Source organism: Dendropsophus ebraccatus, chromosome 15 (assembly GCF_027789765.1).
Source record: "Dendropsophus ebraccatus isolate aDenEbr1 chromosome 15, aDenEbr1.pat, whole genome shotgun sequence".
Taxonomy (NCBI): Eukaryota; Metazoa; Chordata; class Amphibia; order Anura; family Hylidae; genus Dendropsophus; species Dendropsophus ebraccatus.
This window is the reverse complement of record NC_091468.1, coordinates 21,125,153-21,143,025: the sequence shown is the minus strand read 5'-3', so window position 1 is coordinate 21,143,025 and position 17,873 is coordinate 21,125,153. Positions and strand designations below refer to the sequence as shown.

General features: G+C 43.5%; 2 protein-coding genes across 4 annotated transcripts in view; both read right to left on the bottom strand.

Moving 5' to 3' along the window:
* Positions 1–17,873, bottom strand: part of DISP1 (dispatched RND transporter family member 1) — a 115,403-nt gene that overhangs the window by 67,894 nt on the left and 29,636 nt on the right. Inside the window, exon 1 of one of the 3 annotated variants that reach the window (XM_069955407.1) lies at positions 679–792. The exons of the other annotated variants lie outside the window; for them this stretch is intronic. The gene's annotated coding sequence lies outside the window, so the exon portion shown is untranslated. Of the gene's footprint in view, positions 1–678; positions 793–17,873 lie in introns of those variants that run through there. 3 annotated transcript variants of the gene reach the window in all.
* TLR5 (toll like receptor 5) overlaps positions 1–17,873 on the bottom strand; it is a 36,917-nt gene that overhangs the window by 6,975 nt on the left and 12,069 nt on the right. Inside the window, exons 3-5 of the mRNA XM_069954542.1 lie at positions 13,826–16,412; positions 13,003–13,089; positions 9,479–9,601 (exon numbers count right to left, since the gene is read on the bottom strand). Of these exons, the coding sequence (XP_069810643.1) occupies positions 9,479–9,601; positions 13,003–13,089; positions 13,826–16,412 (2,797 nt within the window). The remainder of the gene's footprint in view (positions 1–9,478; positions 9,602–13,002; positions 13,090–13,825; positions 16,413–17,873) is intronic.

Here is a 17,873-nt window from a genome sequence, read left to right as displayed (position 1 = left end):
ATATATATATATATATTATAAAGGACATACACATAAGGAAATTATACAGAAAAGGAAAAACAAATACCACAAAAAAAAAATTATGAAAAACAGGACAAAATAAATATATTCAGTAAATAAATATAATTTAGAAGAAAAACTTTCTAATCAGTAGGGGGTTAGTATCCCGTCTATTCAAACATTATATCTGGGTGACCGCAGCTTCTACCCAGCTTTCCTGCACCCTGAATGGCAGATCATGGAAAGGGATGCTGGGTGACCACTAATTCCTCCACCAAAACATCTCACGCTTGGGGACTAATTCATTGGCCGATAAAGCTGCCACCCTGCTTTCCCGGGCTCCTGAATAGCAGGTATGATCTTTAGCTGTTACCCTTATCAGGGCTATTGTTTACCAGAGATCTAGAACTAGTGGTACTACAAGTCTCAGCTGCAGAGCTCCATGCCATGATGGGAGTTGTAGTTCTGGTGTATACGCTAATGATAATAATATTGATGAGATGTTGGATACAGGCTGATACACTGTATCTAATCCTCCTTTCCTCTCCAGGAAGCTACAGACTTGTTCTCCCCACCGGGACAATAGGAAAAGTTTCTCCTGCCCCCCTTCCCCAGACTTGCTGTGACTTGTAGTTCCCCAGCATGCACCTGCTGCAGCTTCTCCCATGCAGCCCCTACCTGCTGTGTGCTGCTGCTCACATCCTTCTCCCCTACAGACACTTCCCAGGCAGCTGTGTGGGCACATTGCACCAGTGTCTGCAGCTTCCCCAGCCGCTTCCCCAGCTCCTCCTCTGCTCCCAGCACAGGAAGCTATGGAGAGAGTGCTTCCTGGGTCACTGCCATAATCCCTGCAGCCTGAGGACATGCACAGAGACCCTGCTGCCCCTCAGCCTGCAGCCTGCACCATGTGCACTGTGAGGGGCTCCTGCCCACCCCCCCCCCCCCCCTGCGGTGCCCCCAGAAGGAGATGGATGCACAGTAACCCCTGGGGCTCTAGTGTACAAGGATCTGAACGGCTGGGGGTTGTAGTGAGATGGGGGTTGTAGTGCATGGTCTCATAGTGTCACAATGTACAGGAGATTGGGAGATAAAGTATCTGGGGGTCAATGAGATCTGTAAACAGCAACAATGTAATATCTACTATGTGCTGTATACCAGATAGGAGTGTGAGAGGGTGATACAGAGCTGGCAGCTGCAGGACTCTGGCGACATCTAGTGGTGGGGGGCTGCTATGTACAATTGTGATGGGAAGTTGGGGACAGAGATGTCTGTTTGGGACATACAGGGCACCAGACCCAGATCAACACTGGAGGATGTGTGTGAGCTGAACACTAGCTGGGGTGGTCTTATATATATTTTTTAAGTTGGAACTATTATGATGTTCTGCAGCAGCTGAGGAGTTTTATGAGGTTCTGCAGCAGCTGAGGTGTGTAATATGGGGTTCTGCAGCAGCTGAGTTGTGTATTCTAAGGTTCTTCAGCAGCTGAGGTGCATTATGAGGTTCTGCAGCAGTTAAGGTGTGTATTGTGAGGTTCTGCAGCAGCTGAGGTGTATTTTGATGTTATGTAGCAGCTGAGGTGTATTATGATGTTCTGCAGCAGCTGAGGTGTATTATGAGGTTCTGCAGCAGTTGAGGTGTATTATGAGGTTATGCAGCAGTTGAGGTGTATTATGATGTTCCTTAGCTGATGTGTATGATAATATTCTGTAGCAGCTGAGGTGTATTATGATGTTCTGCAGCAGCTGAGATGTGTTATGAGGTTCTGCAGCAGCTGAGGTTTATTATGAGGTTCTGCAGCAGCTGAGGTGTATTATGATGATCAGCAGCTGAGGTGTATTATGATGATCAGCAGCTGAGGTGTATAATGAAGTTCTGCAGCAGTTGATGTGTATGATGAGGTTCTGCAGCAACTGAGGTGTATTATGAGTTTCTGCAGCAGCTGATGTGTATGATAATGTTCTGCAGCAGCTGAGGTGGGTTATGAGGTTCTGCAGCAGCTGAGGTTTATTATGAGGTTCTGCAGCAGCTGAGGTGTATTATGATGATCTGCAGCAGCTGAGGTGTAATATGATGATCAGCAGCTGAGGTGTATAATGAAGTTCTGTAGCAGCTGAGGTGTATTATGAGATTCTGCAGCAGTTGATGTGTATGATGAGGTTCTGCAGCAACTGAGGTGGGTTATGAGGTTCTGCAGCAGCTGAGGTATATTATGAGGTTCTGCAGCAGCTGAGGTGTATTATGAGGTTCTGCAGCAGCTGAGGTGTATTATGAGGTTCTGCAGCAGCTGAGGTGTGTAAATAAGTGATTCTGCAGCAGAAAAGAACCACATGAAGGTATTTCCGTGGGAAGAGATGAGCAGCACCTATAACCACCACTCAGTCCTGTATATTTATGGACATTATTACCCCGATACATATTGTAGCTATACTGTATATTGCAATGATGGGTGAAGTATATAACATGGATGATCTGGTGACAGTGGGGGCGGTCAGGATAAGTCAGCGGTCAGTTTCTGAAGCTGATGTTGGACACAGGAAATATGTCAAGTGTGAGGATGTGAGTGACTGTGACGGGATGAACAGTGATGTATAGAGACTGATCAGAGCATCTCCAGAATAGCCAATCTTGTGGGGTGTCCCCGGGGACATGGGGGGCTCAGTGTTCACTGATGTACGCTGAGAATCTGGTCTTCTCCTACAGAAGAGCTGCTGTAGAGCAAACTACTGAAAGGGTTCCTGCTGACTATGATAGAGATCAGATCACACAGGACATGGCGGAACAATGGAAGGAGATGCCTGATCTGATAGGTCACGTTCTCCATCATGTGGATGACCAGGTGCGTGTGCGTCACTTACCTGGGGAGGAGATGGCACCAGAATGCACTATAGGAAGACAAGATGGCGGGAGCAGGGTGATGGAAAATGCTCTGCTTGAGACCTTGTGTCCTGGCATCATGTGGATGTTACTGTGACACCGACCACCTAACTAACCATTGTACACAATACAAGTCCTCCCCTCCATGGCAGCAGGACCCCCTAATGGCAGTGGTCAGCAGGATAATACCTTGGGGGCCACTCTGCAGACATTGTTCAGGAATGAGGAATATGACAAAGAGATCAAGATGGCGACTCATCCTCCAGATTTCCCAGATCTCAGTCCAATCCATCATCTGCGGGCCTGCCCCCAGTGCTCAGGGGCTGGCCAGTGCTCAGCAATAGACCAGCGTGTGCAGGAACCGCGTGACTACTTAGAAAAAGGACTGTGCCACCGGCATCCCCACACCGGCGCTAATCCGGTAACCCTTAGAAGACCGGGCCAAGTTTCATTTTTGCGCTTTAGTTTTTTCTTTTCTTGTATAAAAGGCCATAGCACTTGCATTTTTTCACCTAGAGACCAAGATGAGCCCTTATATTTTGCGCCATTAATTGTACTTCGCAATGACAGATGTAATTTATGCATAAAATATGCTGTGAAACCAGAAAGAAATTATATGTGTGGTGAAACTGAAAATAAAACGCTATTTTTTTTTTTATTTGGAGGGGGGGGGGGTGTTTTTATGCCGTTCAGTCTAGGGTAAAACTGACATGTTATATATGTTCCTCAAGTCAGTACGATCCCACCTAGGATGGGGAAAACGGGCATTTAAATGCAGTTATCCACTTTGACAGCTGCATCTAAATGCTTAATTAGCGGGCACGGAGATTGGACCATGCCCGCTAGTTGCCGAGGTCCCAGGCTGCAGATAGCAGAGATAGCTCTGAACCGCCGCGCCCCCCCCCTCTGGACTCCCGTAGCGGCACCATAACGTACACTTACATCATGGGTCGTCTAGGGGTTAATGTAAAAAAAATCAAAGCAATGTACATTCACTTTAAGTATATTTATTTTTAAAGTATATATATTTTATAACGTTTTAAATTGTAAAGAGTAATATATACAAAAGCTATGTTAAAATGGTGTTGGCAACTTTTATGTATAGTAACTGATTTTCTAAATCTCTCTGTATGTAGACTATTTTTCAATAAAAACAAGATAAAAAAAAAAAAAAGATTAATACTGCAGTACTGGTTATGACCACCAAGTGGCAATGTTGAACACGTATTATGTTGATCGCTTGCTATCTATAATGTATTTTATGCACACACACCGAGAACACGTAAGATATATATACCCCCTGCAGGGAGGACATTACAGCATTGATCCCATTGCAAAAGGTTTTCCCATAGACAGAATTTAGGACGTGACTGTGGTGACATTATAAGCCAGGAGCCTCCATTCACCGCCGGCTGATACCAGAGAGGCTCAGTGTGTGCCACTTGTCTCTCTGGAGAGAAGATACCTGGCTGTGAAGACGTAATCCCAGAAATAAAGAACATCTTGATCTTGGTCAATAGGAGCGAGATATTTGCTGTCATTGGAGACAATGTTGAGTCATCACTTTATCTATTACACAGAGATCACACACTAAGCGCAATAAACGAATGGAAATAAAACGCAGAGGAGGTTCTGGTATCCAAGAACAACATTATGTGTTAGAACAAGGCGAGTGCTCCTGATGTAATCTTCTGGCATCATCCTCATATCACTTATTCAGCTCTAATGTGCGGAGTGGTGGTTGGGGGGGGGGGGGGGGGTTCCTCTTGCACATGAAGTCTATAATCATCTACTTGACTCCGATCCCCCCCTCACATCCTGACACTACAGTGTATAGTCTACGCTGTGCTGCTGCCAAATCTACGCCAAATTTGCCATCTTTCCTCTTATCCGCATCCATCCTCATATCACAACGTTGCTCTGTCACATACATGAGATCTTACTGATGATGTGTCCTGTATGTACAATGATAATAACATAGATTACTATGCAACTAAAAAGGCTATAAATGAAGATGAGCCCCATAATTATCTCCCCTGGAGTGCTCACTCAGGCAGAATTCATGTGCACCCAGCTTTAATAGGGTAATCTGACTTAAAGGAGAAGTCCGGCAAATTTGTTTTTTTCAAGTATTGTATTGCCCCCCAAAAGTTTTACAAATCCCCAATATACACTTATTACAGGAAATGCTTATAAATAGCTTTTTTCCTGCACTTACTACTGCATCAAGGCTTCTCTTCCTGGATAACATGGTGATGTCACTTCCTGGATAACATGGTGATGTCACTTCCTGGATAATATGGTGATGTCACTTCCTGGATAACATGGTGATGTCACTTCCTGGATAATATGGTGATGTCACGACCCGACTCCCAGAGCTGTGGGGGCTGTGGCTGCTGGAGAGGATGATGGCAGGGGACACTGAGGGACACAGGGCACTGGAGGGACACTGAGCATCTTTCTGCCATCATCCTTTCCAGCAGCCACAGCCCGCACAGCTCTGGGAGTCGGGTCGTAACATCACCATGTTATCCAAGAAGTGAAGCCTTGATGCAATAGTAAGTGCAGAGAAAAAAAGCACTTTATAAGCATTTCCCATAAGTAAGTGTATATTGGTCATTTGTATAAGTTTTGGGGGGCAGTACAATACTTTAATAAAAATTTTTGCCGGACTTCTCCTTTAAAGTGAAATTCCAGGAAAAAATGTAAATCAACTGGTGAATTTTTTCAGTGTGACACAGTGCTCTCTGCTGCCACCTCTGTCTGACAGGAACTCTGACGGCCCGCCCCCCGTGGGAGGAACCCACTGGGAGTGCAGTATGCAGGAACCAGGCCGCGGTTCAAAAAAGGGACTGCAGCACTGCGATCCATGTGCAAAACTTAAAGTGAATGTACTGATGGGACATTCGCTTTAAGACGCAGCCAGAGAGCTCTGGCTGTGGCTTATCTCTTCCAGAACAAAGAGGTCAGGTGGTGATTTTCCATCTCGTCCAACCCCTATCTCCACCGATATTGCGTTAGGTACGGCCACCATAAGGTATATGGGGACCTTTAGAGGAGACTCTGGCTTAGCCGGTATTTTTTTCCTTCTATAGTAGAATGAAACTGCAATGAACTGTGCTGCTGAATAATAACAAGCAGAGACCTTGAATACCATGACATACACATACATGACATATAAGTATATGACGTTTTATAACTTTTTATTACCCATAGGATGTGCTGTAAAACCTAAAAATAAATGGGATGGAGAAAGGCAATGTGTTGTAACTGTTGCTGAGCAGGGAGTTTGCAGGTAGCTATATACCTGTACAGTACTTCCTCAAGTTACAGTATTCCAGTCATTTGTTCCTAGACAACCATTGGAAGCTAAACCCTTGTAACCCGAAACCATAACTCTAAAACCTTTAAAGAAGTAGTTGACATTTTTTCTTTCTTATATAGTGCAGCATAGGCTATAATTAAAGGGGTTTTCCAGGAAAAAACAATTGATAGCCTATCCACAGGATAATTGATCGGCGGAGTGCCAGCACCCGGATCCCCTACTGATCAGCGCCCAGTGCCTGAACTACAGGGCAGCACCAGGGTACTGCAGCATCTACTTCTACTGAGGAACTATTGATCCTGTGGAGCCTATCCTGTGGACACTGAAAAACGTGAGATTTTTTTACTAGAAGTAAATTACAAATCTATATAACTGCCTGATACCAGTTGATTTGAAAGAAATAGATTTTTGCCAGATAACCCCTTTAAGTGAATTGAAGTCATGTGATGCAGGACAGACCACTTCCTGTGATATATTAAAGTGAATGTACCACTAGGTACATCGCTATGTGTTTTTTTACATCAACAGACCTGCGCCAATGTGGGGATGCCAGTGCCGTGGTCCGAGCACCGGCTTGGCATGAAGCACTGGGGGCAGTGATTGATTCTAATGGAGCCATGTCACAGAGGGGAGGGGATTTTGTCGCACTGGGGGCCGGTGGGCCTGCCCCCAGTGCTTCATGCCGGGCTGTGTGCAGGAACTAGCCGGCGGCTTAAAAAAAGGTAGACATCATTACACATGGTATAGGGACCGATACTGGTTTTGCATCAGGGCCCAGGAGCCTCATATTAGGTATCTGTCCAAAAATCACTTTGCCACTATGGGGAACTTTTTGGTGGATGATAATCTGACTCTGAGAGTAATTTCCAATTCTACAAATAGCAAGACAAAGGGGGAGATTTATCAAACATGGTGTAAAGTAAAACTGGCTCAGTTGCCGCTAGCAACCAATCAGATTCCACCTTTCATTCCTCACAGACCCTTTGGATAATGAAAGGTGGAATCTGATTGGTTGCTAGGGGCAACTGAGCTAGATTTACTTTACACCATGTTTGATAAATCTCACCCAAAATGAACCAAAAACCAGATTTTTCTTTTTTTTAACAAATAACTTTTATTTGCCATAAAGCAGCCGAAAAAATAAATGCTGAATTTCTTTGGTCTATCCTAAAAATATATTTTACATACAAAATCTTGTAGTTACTTGTAGTTTCCTACAGGTTCTTAAATTGCCCCTACCATCCGCACATAGAGAAAACAGACATTGTACTTACTGAACCAACATCCATAAGGCACAGATCAATCGGCATAATCTCAAAATCCGCTGCTGACATAACACTGTCCTAAGCTTGGCCATTTAATTCCATTTTATTTTCTGAGGACATATGATTTCAGTCCAAACCAAATTGTACGCACTCGGAAAATGGCCCAAAGTTGGTCACTAGATGGCCCCTATTCGGGTCAGTGAACTAAATGCCATCACAGTTAATATTGTGAAGTTTTGACCTCTGAACCTTAGTTATATATCCACTTAATAGCTAAAATTTCTAAAAGTGGGGTATTCACCCTATAGGGTCACTATGTAGGTCTTCACCAATTAAAATGAGACTCCTTCCAAAGCAGCAGTGGCCATCAACCAGAATATGCCTGCAGCTTTTCCAGAATGAATACAAAAGTCTCATCATATGTATTCTGTAGGTTGCGTCTCTAATGTGGAAGCACCATCAGTAAGTCAGAGCGAGCGCCAGTTTCTCATAGTTGTTCAATGCAGGACTCAATGCATGACATGTAATTATCCTGTGGTGGCCCTGCAAGGGAATTTAACATGTCCTCATCAAAAATGTTTATAGAAGACAAGCCCTTTAAAGCGACTCTGACCCCCCCCCCCCCTCCCAAACCGCTTGTACCTTCAGATAGCCGCTTTTAATCCAGCTCTGTCCAGATCTGTCCTGAGGTCCGTTCGGCAGGTGATGCAGTTATTGTCCTAAAAAACAACTTTTAAACTTGCAGCCCTGTGTCAAATTGGTGTACCCATGTTCTAGGATTGCGACACCCCTCCGTCCCTCTTCCCCGCCCTCTTCATCATTAGGAATGTCCCTAGAACAATTTCTCCTATTCATCACCTGTGTGAACACTGCACATGAGCTGGATCGTTAAGGCACCTCTGCAGTGTTTAGACAGGTGATGAATAGGAAAAATCCTGCCTGGGGTATTCCTAATGATGAGGAGGGTGGGGAGGAGGGACGTTGCAAGCCTAGGGCACACACACTCTAGGCCACACCAATTTGACACAGGGCTTCAGGTTTAAAAGTTGTTTTTTTAGGACAATAACTGAATCACCTACCGAACGGACCCCAGGACAGATCTTGGATTAAAAGTAGCTATCCGAAGGTACAAATGGTTTGAGGGGGTCAGATTGTGGGTACAGAGTCGCTTTAAGGCTGGGTTCACACTACGTATATTTCAGTCAGTATTGCAACCAAAACCAGGAGTGGATTAAAAACACAGAAAGGATCTGTTCACACAATGGTGAAATTGAGTGGATGGCCGCCATATAACAGTAAATAACTGCCATTATATTAATACAACAGCCGTTGTTCTAAAATAACAGAAAATATTTGCCATTAAATGGCAGCCATCCACTCAATTTCACCATTGTGTGAACAGAGCCTTTCTGTGTTTTTAATCCACTCCTGGTTTTGGTTGCAATACTGACTGAAATATACTGACTGAAATATACGTAGTGTAAATTGCTCTGGCTAATAGATGAGGGTCTTGAATCCCATTCCTCTAATAAATCAGAATTCCTCATTAGTGTATATGGGTTTCTAGCAGTTCAGTCTGGTCCTTATAGATGGTTACTCGGCGAGTAAATATGGCTGTCTCTTCTGTGGGACGTGACAAATACATACTGACTAACACATACAACACATACAAAGTGAAATTAAAAAAAATGAGGTATTGAATAGAGCAAAAAAACAAACAAACATTTTCTTCCCTTTGGATCTATGGAGTGCTGTGTAATAGGTAAGAGGCCTACTTTATTAAATATTTTCTTAAATTGCCCTAATACACGGTGCGATTAACTGTCCATCCATGCAGAATCGGGCAGATATTGCCCTGTGTAATAAAGAGAATGATCAGCCAAAGAGCCGATCATCAGCTGATTGTTGTCTTTCAGCAAGTTTAAAAATCATCGTCCACCACATGCATTGCTCCGTGTAATAGGAGGTGGGTGGTAAGCGTCCAATGAAAGTGTATAGAAAATATATACTTACCTGTCCACACTCCTTGGCGTCCTCCTGCCCCTTCACCACCCACCGCAGCTGCCGCTGGCAATTCTGGAGCCATCTGTGCAGTGACAGACCACTAAGAGATGGCTTCAGACGTGCCAGCAGCAGCTTTAGTGAACAGGCAGGAGGACACAGAGGAGGGTGGACAGGTAAGTAAAACATTATTATTTTCAATATACACATCAAGGGCTGCACGAATATCAATAACAATGTCTGTGCAGCCCTTGCTGCATGATCATCGAGCCATGTAATAGGCTCAGTAAGCGAGCGCCAATCTAACAGCTCAGCGCTCGCTTACATAAATAAAAAACAGTCCTAGGCTAAGCGGCCACTCAGTGGTTGCATTGATACCCTCTAGCTTACTTTTATTAGAGCCACCAGATGGCGGAAATTAGGCAGTGATTAGAAAAATGGACTGCCTCATCTGGCAGCGACCAGGTCATGTAACAAACAAAAAAAATTAGGTGGCATTCACTTTAAATATAATTACAATTTACATGCTACATAAAGCATAGTATATTAAACAGTTAAATAGTTACAACATATTCTACAAACCTTCTAGAAATCTATGGAACAAGGAAATGTAATAAACTTTGCTCCTCCTCCTTAAAGCATCACAATGGCTGCATTCACACATTCTGTGTTCCACACTGTAACACTGCCTCTCTGATGCCATGCTGGGAGCACAGGAACTGTATGAATATGTGCCACGCTGTAATGAAGCACAAGATGCTGCCCGTGCGGAAGGGGGGGGGGGGACAAAGGTATTGTCTGGGGAGCAGAAGACCGTTGAAGCAAGGTTCTGCCTGCAAGCAATGATTGGAAAATACACTTGCTCCTTTCACAGGAAGTAGGCACTGGAGAGCAGAAGGCAACCGTCATCTGCTCCCCAGACAACCCCTTTAAAAATTTGGTTACAGTTGCCCGTAATAGTCTATGAAATAAAGAATGGGAGGAAGGAGAGTTGATTGGGAGTGACAGAAAGAGAGACATACCCACTGCAGCAGGGCTGCAGCTTGTAGTCAGTGTTATATCTTACCAAGTGCTGAATTCAGAGTTTACACTACTCGGTATTGCTCTGCTATATCCAGTAGCGGATTATAATAGGTCCGTTTCAGGCGGTAGCCCAGGGCCCTGAGCTCCTGGGGGGCCCATGGCCACCCAAACAGACTTATACTTTTAGTGGTGTATTATCTCCAGGCTACCGTTGTGCCATGATTTGCGTAAAAAACACTGCTTTTTACCACAATTTTGCACAAATCAGGGCAAAGCTGCAGCCAGGAGGTAATGCAGTAACATTACATAACTTACTGAAGGACCTCATCATGTGACAATGATGTCACCACAGGTCCTTTACAGGCTGCATTATGGAGGAAAAAGACTAACGCTAGTGCCACCATAGTTACAGTGGGTTGGGGGCCCAAGCTTGGTGAACAGCCCGGGGCCCATGGCAAAGTTAATCCGCCCCTGGCTATATCATGTATGCTGCTGCTGCTTTTGATGGTGTTTGCTATAAAGATATAGAGGAGCAGGATCCAGTGGCGGACATATCACTTGTGCAGCCGGTTCAGCTGCACAGGGCCCAGGCCAACAGAGGGGTCCTCCATTGCCCCAGGCCCCGCTGCATAGGTGATATGTATTTTCCATCCACCCATGTACCAGGAGCCTGATCAGATGTCCTACCACCTGTGGCTCGCTAGCGCCGAGATGCCAGAAGCTGCAGCCCGCCCACATACCACACTTGTCTATTGGATAGGTAAGTCATGGCAGTCCGCAGTGGCGCCATGCTCCTGCCCTGCTTCGGGACGTGCCCACATTAGCGGCATTGGGCATCCTGATGATTTGGAGGACCACTGGGGGGGGGGTCAGGTGGGGTATTGTGTGTGTGGATAGGGTTAGCCAGGATGGGTAGTGTGTGGGGATGGGAGTCACCAAGGATGGGTAGTGTGTGGGGATAAGGGTTAGCCAGGATGGGTACTGTGTGGGGATGGGGGCCAGCCAGGATGAGTAGTGTGTGTGGGGATGGGGGGCAGGTGGGGTATTGTGTGTGGGGATGGAGGGCAGCCAGGATGGGTAGTGTGTGGGGATGGGGGGCAGGTGGGGTATTGTGTGTGGGGATGGAGGGCAGCCAGGATGGATAGTGTGTGGGGATGGGGGGCAGGTGGGGTATTGTGTGTGGGGATGGAGGGCAGCCAGGATGGGTAGTGTGTGGGGATGGGGGGCAGGTGGGGTATTGTGTGTGGGGATGGAGGGCAGCCAGGATGGGTAGTGTGTGGGGATGGGGGGCAGGTGGGGTATTGTGTGTGGGGATGGAGGGCAGCCAGGATGGGTAGTGTGTGGGGATGGGGGGCAGGTGGGGTATTGTGTGTGGGGATGGAGGGCAGCCAGGATGGGTAGTGTGTGGGGATGGGGGGCAGGTGGGGTATTGTGTGTGGGGATGGAGGGCAGCCAGGATGGGTAGTGTGTGGGGATGGGGGGCCGCCAGGAATGTGGTGGCATGGTTTGCTTATGGGGGGCCCAAGCTAATTTGTTTTGCACAGGGGCCCTATGCAGTCTGTGTCCGCCCCTGGCAGGATCCCTGTGTGTGTGTGTGTGTGTGTGTGTGTGTGTGCCGTGTATAGAAGACTTTATAGCAACTAATCCATTAGTTTATGGACAACTGAAAACTGGAGATGAAGCCTGAAGAGTAAAAAAAAAAAAAAGTTATACAATGATCACAAATGCCACAAGTACTACTTCACGTGTATATACACAAATCACAGCTTATCCTTAAAAGTGCACGTATGCAAAGTCTCTTTCAGCCGCAAACTAGGTTACAAACTGCTGACACTGTTAGTTACATAGAGGAAGGAGACACATGGTACCTCTCATATATCTGTCTGTGCTCCCATAATGTAGAAAAATGTTTTTATTCTTTGGTGCAAAGTGTCAAAGTGGCATTCCCAAGCTCATGAAATGCAGAGGGCTGTAATGCCTCATTGCTTCCCCTTGCATTACTGTCTGATTGATAATGAGCTCCAAACAGGGAAATGAAGAGGAGTGAGGAGATGTTACAGATTTCCATCAACACTCCAGGAGCTTGGGAACGCCTCTTTGCACCATTTTTCTACGTTATGGAAGGACAGACAGATATACTGTATGAAAGATACCATGTGTCTCCTTGTCCTAATAGCTATCTAACAGCGTCAACCGTTAGAAACCTAACGATTTTTCTTACACATTTTCTAACAAATTTTTCTAACGATTTATTCGTCTAAACACTGATCGTTATATAAAAACCAAATTGTTGCTTCAAAATCGTTAAACCATCGATTGGGCGAATTATCGCTCTGTGTAAACGCAGCATTATAGAGACAACAATCAGCTGATGACAACAATCATCAGCTGATCATGTCTTTTGGTCCTGACCTAAAATCATTGGCCACCGTCCACACATCGCTTTGTTTAATAGCGTTTAGCAGCCGACGGCTGATGACTGTGTAGAAGAAAATAATAAATTATATACATACCTCTCCATGATCCCCTTTGCTTTGCTCGCTTCCCGGAGCCACCGCTGTAGCTTCAGAATGGGTCTCTGAACTGACAGGCCACTCTGGCTACAGGTTCCGGGAAACGAGCAGAGAGCAGTACAAAACCTGGGACCGTGGAGAGGTAAGTATACAGTTTAACGGCTAAGACTGCATGGACATCGCTAACAATGTCAGTGCAGCATTTGCTAATTGATTATGGAGAAGGGTAATAGGCTCGGTAAGTGAGCACCGATCTAGCATATTGACCCTCGCTTACAGATGCCATAGGGCCATCTAATACTACTCATAGTCCTGATCTAACTTTCAGCTAACATAGCTTTCGACTGGTAATTAGCATTATTCCCATTCATCAGGGGAGAGGGACAGACTGATACAAGAGACACCTCAGGTCAGGTATACTGAAATCCAACATGCTCGATCCTTGTTTCCTTCCATGGTGGTTGTTAACAGTTACCACCAGGACTAGTGACTGTAACACTGTGACATTTGGATGCGAACAAATTTCATATAATGACTCAAAATTGATCTCATATTACAAAATATAAAACACTTCAATAACCTCTTTCCTGGAAGGAGAATATTTGATATATAGTTTATACACAAATTCACATTTGGCAACCCCAACCATAATATCATTGCCAAATACTCCCATCGTGTGATGACTTTCTCAGTAGCCATACTGGGAGAATGGTCCAAAGGAAGGGTATCTAGAAAAGTATAACACTTCACGACTGGAAACTCTTGGACTCAAAAAGTTGTATTATGTCCAGGTATGTCAAACGCCTGGTGATGAATCACCTACTTGCTGAAGCTCTAGTGTAGAACTTATTGTTCGGACATTTACATCTCTGTTTTTGACTTTTTCCTCTCGAAGTATTTTGTAGGAAATTCTATTTAGAAACCAGTCAACATCCTGGTCGTCTTCCGGCCAGGTCAAGTACTCACACCTTTGCATATATGCCCGGATGGGCTTATATTTCCTCAGTTGGTACTGAGATAGAGACCCTACCACTACCATGATAAGGACATTTTTGAGTTCTGTAAAGTATCGACTTTGGGCATAATTGAAGGCCTCCACGCACCATCCATCTTGCAGAAAATGCTTTGTCACAACACAAATCGTTTTCTTACTATTCCAAATGGCATCTCGAACATTTACAATATGATCTTCCCCCGGAATGAAATTTCGCTCTTCGAAACACAGATTGAAGCGGTTGTGTTCACTGTAGTCGGAATCTAAGTTTTTGATAAAGACTTTTTCAACCCATGGGAAATCCTTACTGGCATAACACAAATAAGCATCATATTTGGAATTTTTTTCCTCTTGAGGCTCTTCTTCGAGTACAGACTGTATCAGGCTCTTGTAGAGTACAAAGAAAAATCCTCGAAAATGGTTATATACAATCACCACTGTCATAAAGGTCACAATGACAACTGACGTGAGCACATATAAGGAAAACATGAGCAGTTCTAGGACAACTTGTTCATCACAGACGGAAGCATCAATGTCATAAAGTGGTTTATACCTTAAGTTGTCGGGATAAGCACAGTAAATGTCTTCCCGGTCACCGGTTACAGTGGTATTAGTTTCATTCAACCATGTCAAAAAGTTGACGAGGGGGCACTGACAGATGAATTGGTTATGCCTTATGTCAATGGTTCCCAAGTGAAGAAACACATCTGGGTTGGGTGAAAACAATTGGTTTCTAGATATATCCAAAGTGTGAACACTAACAGGTAAAACGTCTGATGTGATATCTGCGAGAGCGTTAGATGACAGGTTAAGAATCTGTAAGGATGTCAGGCCGTGAAAAATTCCATAAGGAAAGAATCGAAGATGGTTGCTTGAAAGGTATAGAATTTGTAGAGCACTAAGATTGTTAAACATCTCCAAACATTGCCCCTTTTCCCAAATCAGTTGAATCATGTTATCAGATAGATCCAGGAAAAGGAGTGAATTGTTTTGTGGAATACTGACTTTGTAAGTGCAGGTAGACAGTCGGTTCTTTCGTAAGGAGATGTTTTGAGTGATAGCATTCTTAAAAAATGATAAGAAGTCGGCAAGATTTGTTAGTTGGTTCTCAGAAAAATCAATGGTTGGAGCTTTCACTTTGGCAACATTAATTGTAGAAAGTTTATTTTGCCTAAAACCAATAAATTGCACCATTGGTAGGATCTCACAAAACTGAAGATTTACAATGGCGTTGTTAGTTAAGTCCACGTACTGCAATTTCGGGAGGTTCTTAAAAGCATTTTGCTGTATTGGCCCAATATGATTGTTGTTCAGATGAATTTGTAGCAAATTTGGGAGTCCATCAAATGCATCATTATATAATTCACCCAGCAGGTTGAAAGACATATTGAGATACTGTAAGCTTTGAAGGCCATGGAAGGCTTTCTCCTCAATGCGGTTTATCTTGTTTTCTGCAAGATTAAGAAGTAGCAGCTTAGAAAGTTTTCCAAATAAAGACGATTGCAGAATAAAAATATATCCCTTTGAAATGTCAAGGATTGCAAGGTCGCTATTCTCCAGTCCAGCGAACGTGGATTCATCTGGATCCTTAATTTTTTTGTAACCAAAGTCGTGTCCCATTGCATGATGACGTAGTTTTAGGTTGAAGATTTTGGTGCCATTCAAAACATTGCACAAGGATTTTATGGTCTGTTCATTTAATGAATTTCCACCCAGAATAATTGTATCAAACTCAATATTTCGAAAGGGGTTCCCACAATGTTCCCAGTCAATATCACTCCATTGATAAAGTCTGTTGCTGGATAAGTCCATAACTTTAATTTTTTTTTGTTGGAAACTGTGCAAATCTCCTTCACAAATTCTCGATATTTTATTTCCCCTTAAATCTAATAATTCAAATCGATACAAATTATAAAATTTGGGATGGGGTTTGAGATATGTAAAACTATTATATGCAAGGTCTAAGAGCACCAAGTTTGTCAAATCCTTGAAATAATTGTTTTCCAAAAAGGAGCTGTTCAGTTGATTGGAATATAAAACAAGATTTTCCAGATGTGATAAGCCAGTGAAGGAATCTTCATTGAGTACCAGGATTGTATTGTAGGACAAATCCAGAGAAATCAAATTTGGTAGATTTTTGAAACTATCCTTATGAACGGTTAACTTTCCAGTCCATTGTCCATCCAGTCTTAGCACTTCTAAGCTAGAGAGTGGTGGAAATGATGTGGAATTTACTTCCTGAATATAGTTATGAGTTAGGACTAAAGATATTATATTCATTGGTACCCAAGGAGTTTGAGTTAAGTTGCAACTTTCAAACAAGGCAGTACGTCCGATAGTGTTGCATATCAATATGTCGGTCTCCAGGAGGAAAGCGCCACCAACAAAAAGCATCAGGAAATACACGACAGTGCTCCTAAAAAACAAGGAAAAAGTTAGTGATTGTAAAGACAAATATACTAAAATATTAATTGAATATCAATATTTCTAGAAACTTTTTTTTTAGGTCAACATAGACTGTTATCCACACATAGCTCACCAGTCGCTGATAGTCAGGGTACTGAAATCTAGAAGAGTTGTTTAGTACTCGCACTACAAAGTGAACAGTGCCTGAAACAATTTTCTCCATTCATCGTTTAACTGTGGTAGTGTCGGGCTGCAGTAACCAGGTCCACTACATAGTAAACAGAGCCAATTTCTTCTGGCCCCATTCACTGTGTAGTGCAGGTGCTGAACAGCTCTTCAGTCTATATTTCCTGGAATACTTTAATAGCTAGATATCTTCAGAACTGCATCCTTAAAGAAGCAATCCAGCAGCCCAGAGCAACCCAGCACTGACCTAATCAATCAGTGCTGAATAACTATACTGCACTGATCTCTATAAGAGATCAGTGCAGTAATAAGAAAAGTCCCCCAGGGGAACTAAAATTTAAAGTGTAGAGTAAAAAAAAGAATCTCCCATAATTAAAGTTTAAATCACCCCCCTTTTCCCATTTTATAAATAAAAATAAATGCCGCGGCATTTAAGTGTGAGTCCCCTGTCACTTACCGACCAGGACCCCCGCAGTGTGATTGCGGGGGTCCCAATCGTTAAAACGGACCGCAGAAGGTCTCTCACCTGCCTCCATGCGGTCTGATCGGCGCTCTGGTCACTGATCCTGCACAGGCAGGCTCAATGAGCAGAGCGCCGATAACACTGATCAATGCTATGCCTATGGTATAGCAATGATCAGTGTATGAAATCTAAGTTATGTATGTACAAGTCCCCCAAAGGGACTTGAAATGTGTAAAAAAAAAAAGTTAAAAATCACTAACACACTACCCCAAAACCCCTCCCCTAATAAAAGTCTAAATCACCCCCATTTCCCATTATATAAATAAAACATATAAAAATAAATAAATAAATAAACATATAATATACCATAGCGTGCGTAATTGTCCGATCTATTAAAATATAACAAGCGTCATTGCGAACGGAGAATGGCGTAGACGAAAAGAGGGAAAAAAGTGCGCGGATTACCGATTTTATGTCACATTATATATAAAAAAATGAATAAAAAGTGATCAAAATGTCCGATCTTCACAAATATGGTATTAATAAAAAGTAGAGATCATGGCTGAAAAAATGACACCCCATACAGCCCTGTAGGTGAAAAAATGTAACTGTTATAAGCGTCACAATAAGCCCATTTTATTAATATTTATTTTCACAAAAAAAAAGGATTTCATTAAAAAAATATATATACCATTAGAGAATCTGTGTAACCTGCATATAGTTGTGTTCGGACTGACCTATAGAGTAATAGTATCATGTCGCTTTTACCAAATAGTGCATTACGTAGACACAGGAACCCCCCAAACGTTACCATATTGCATT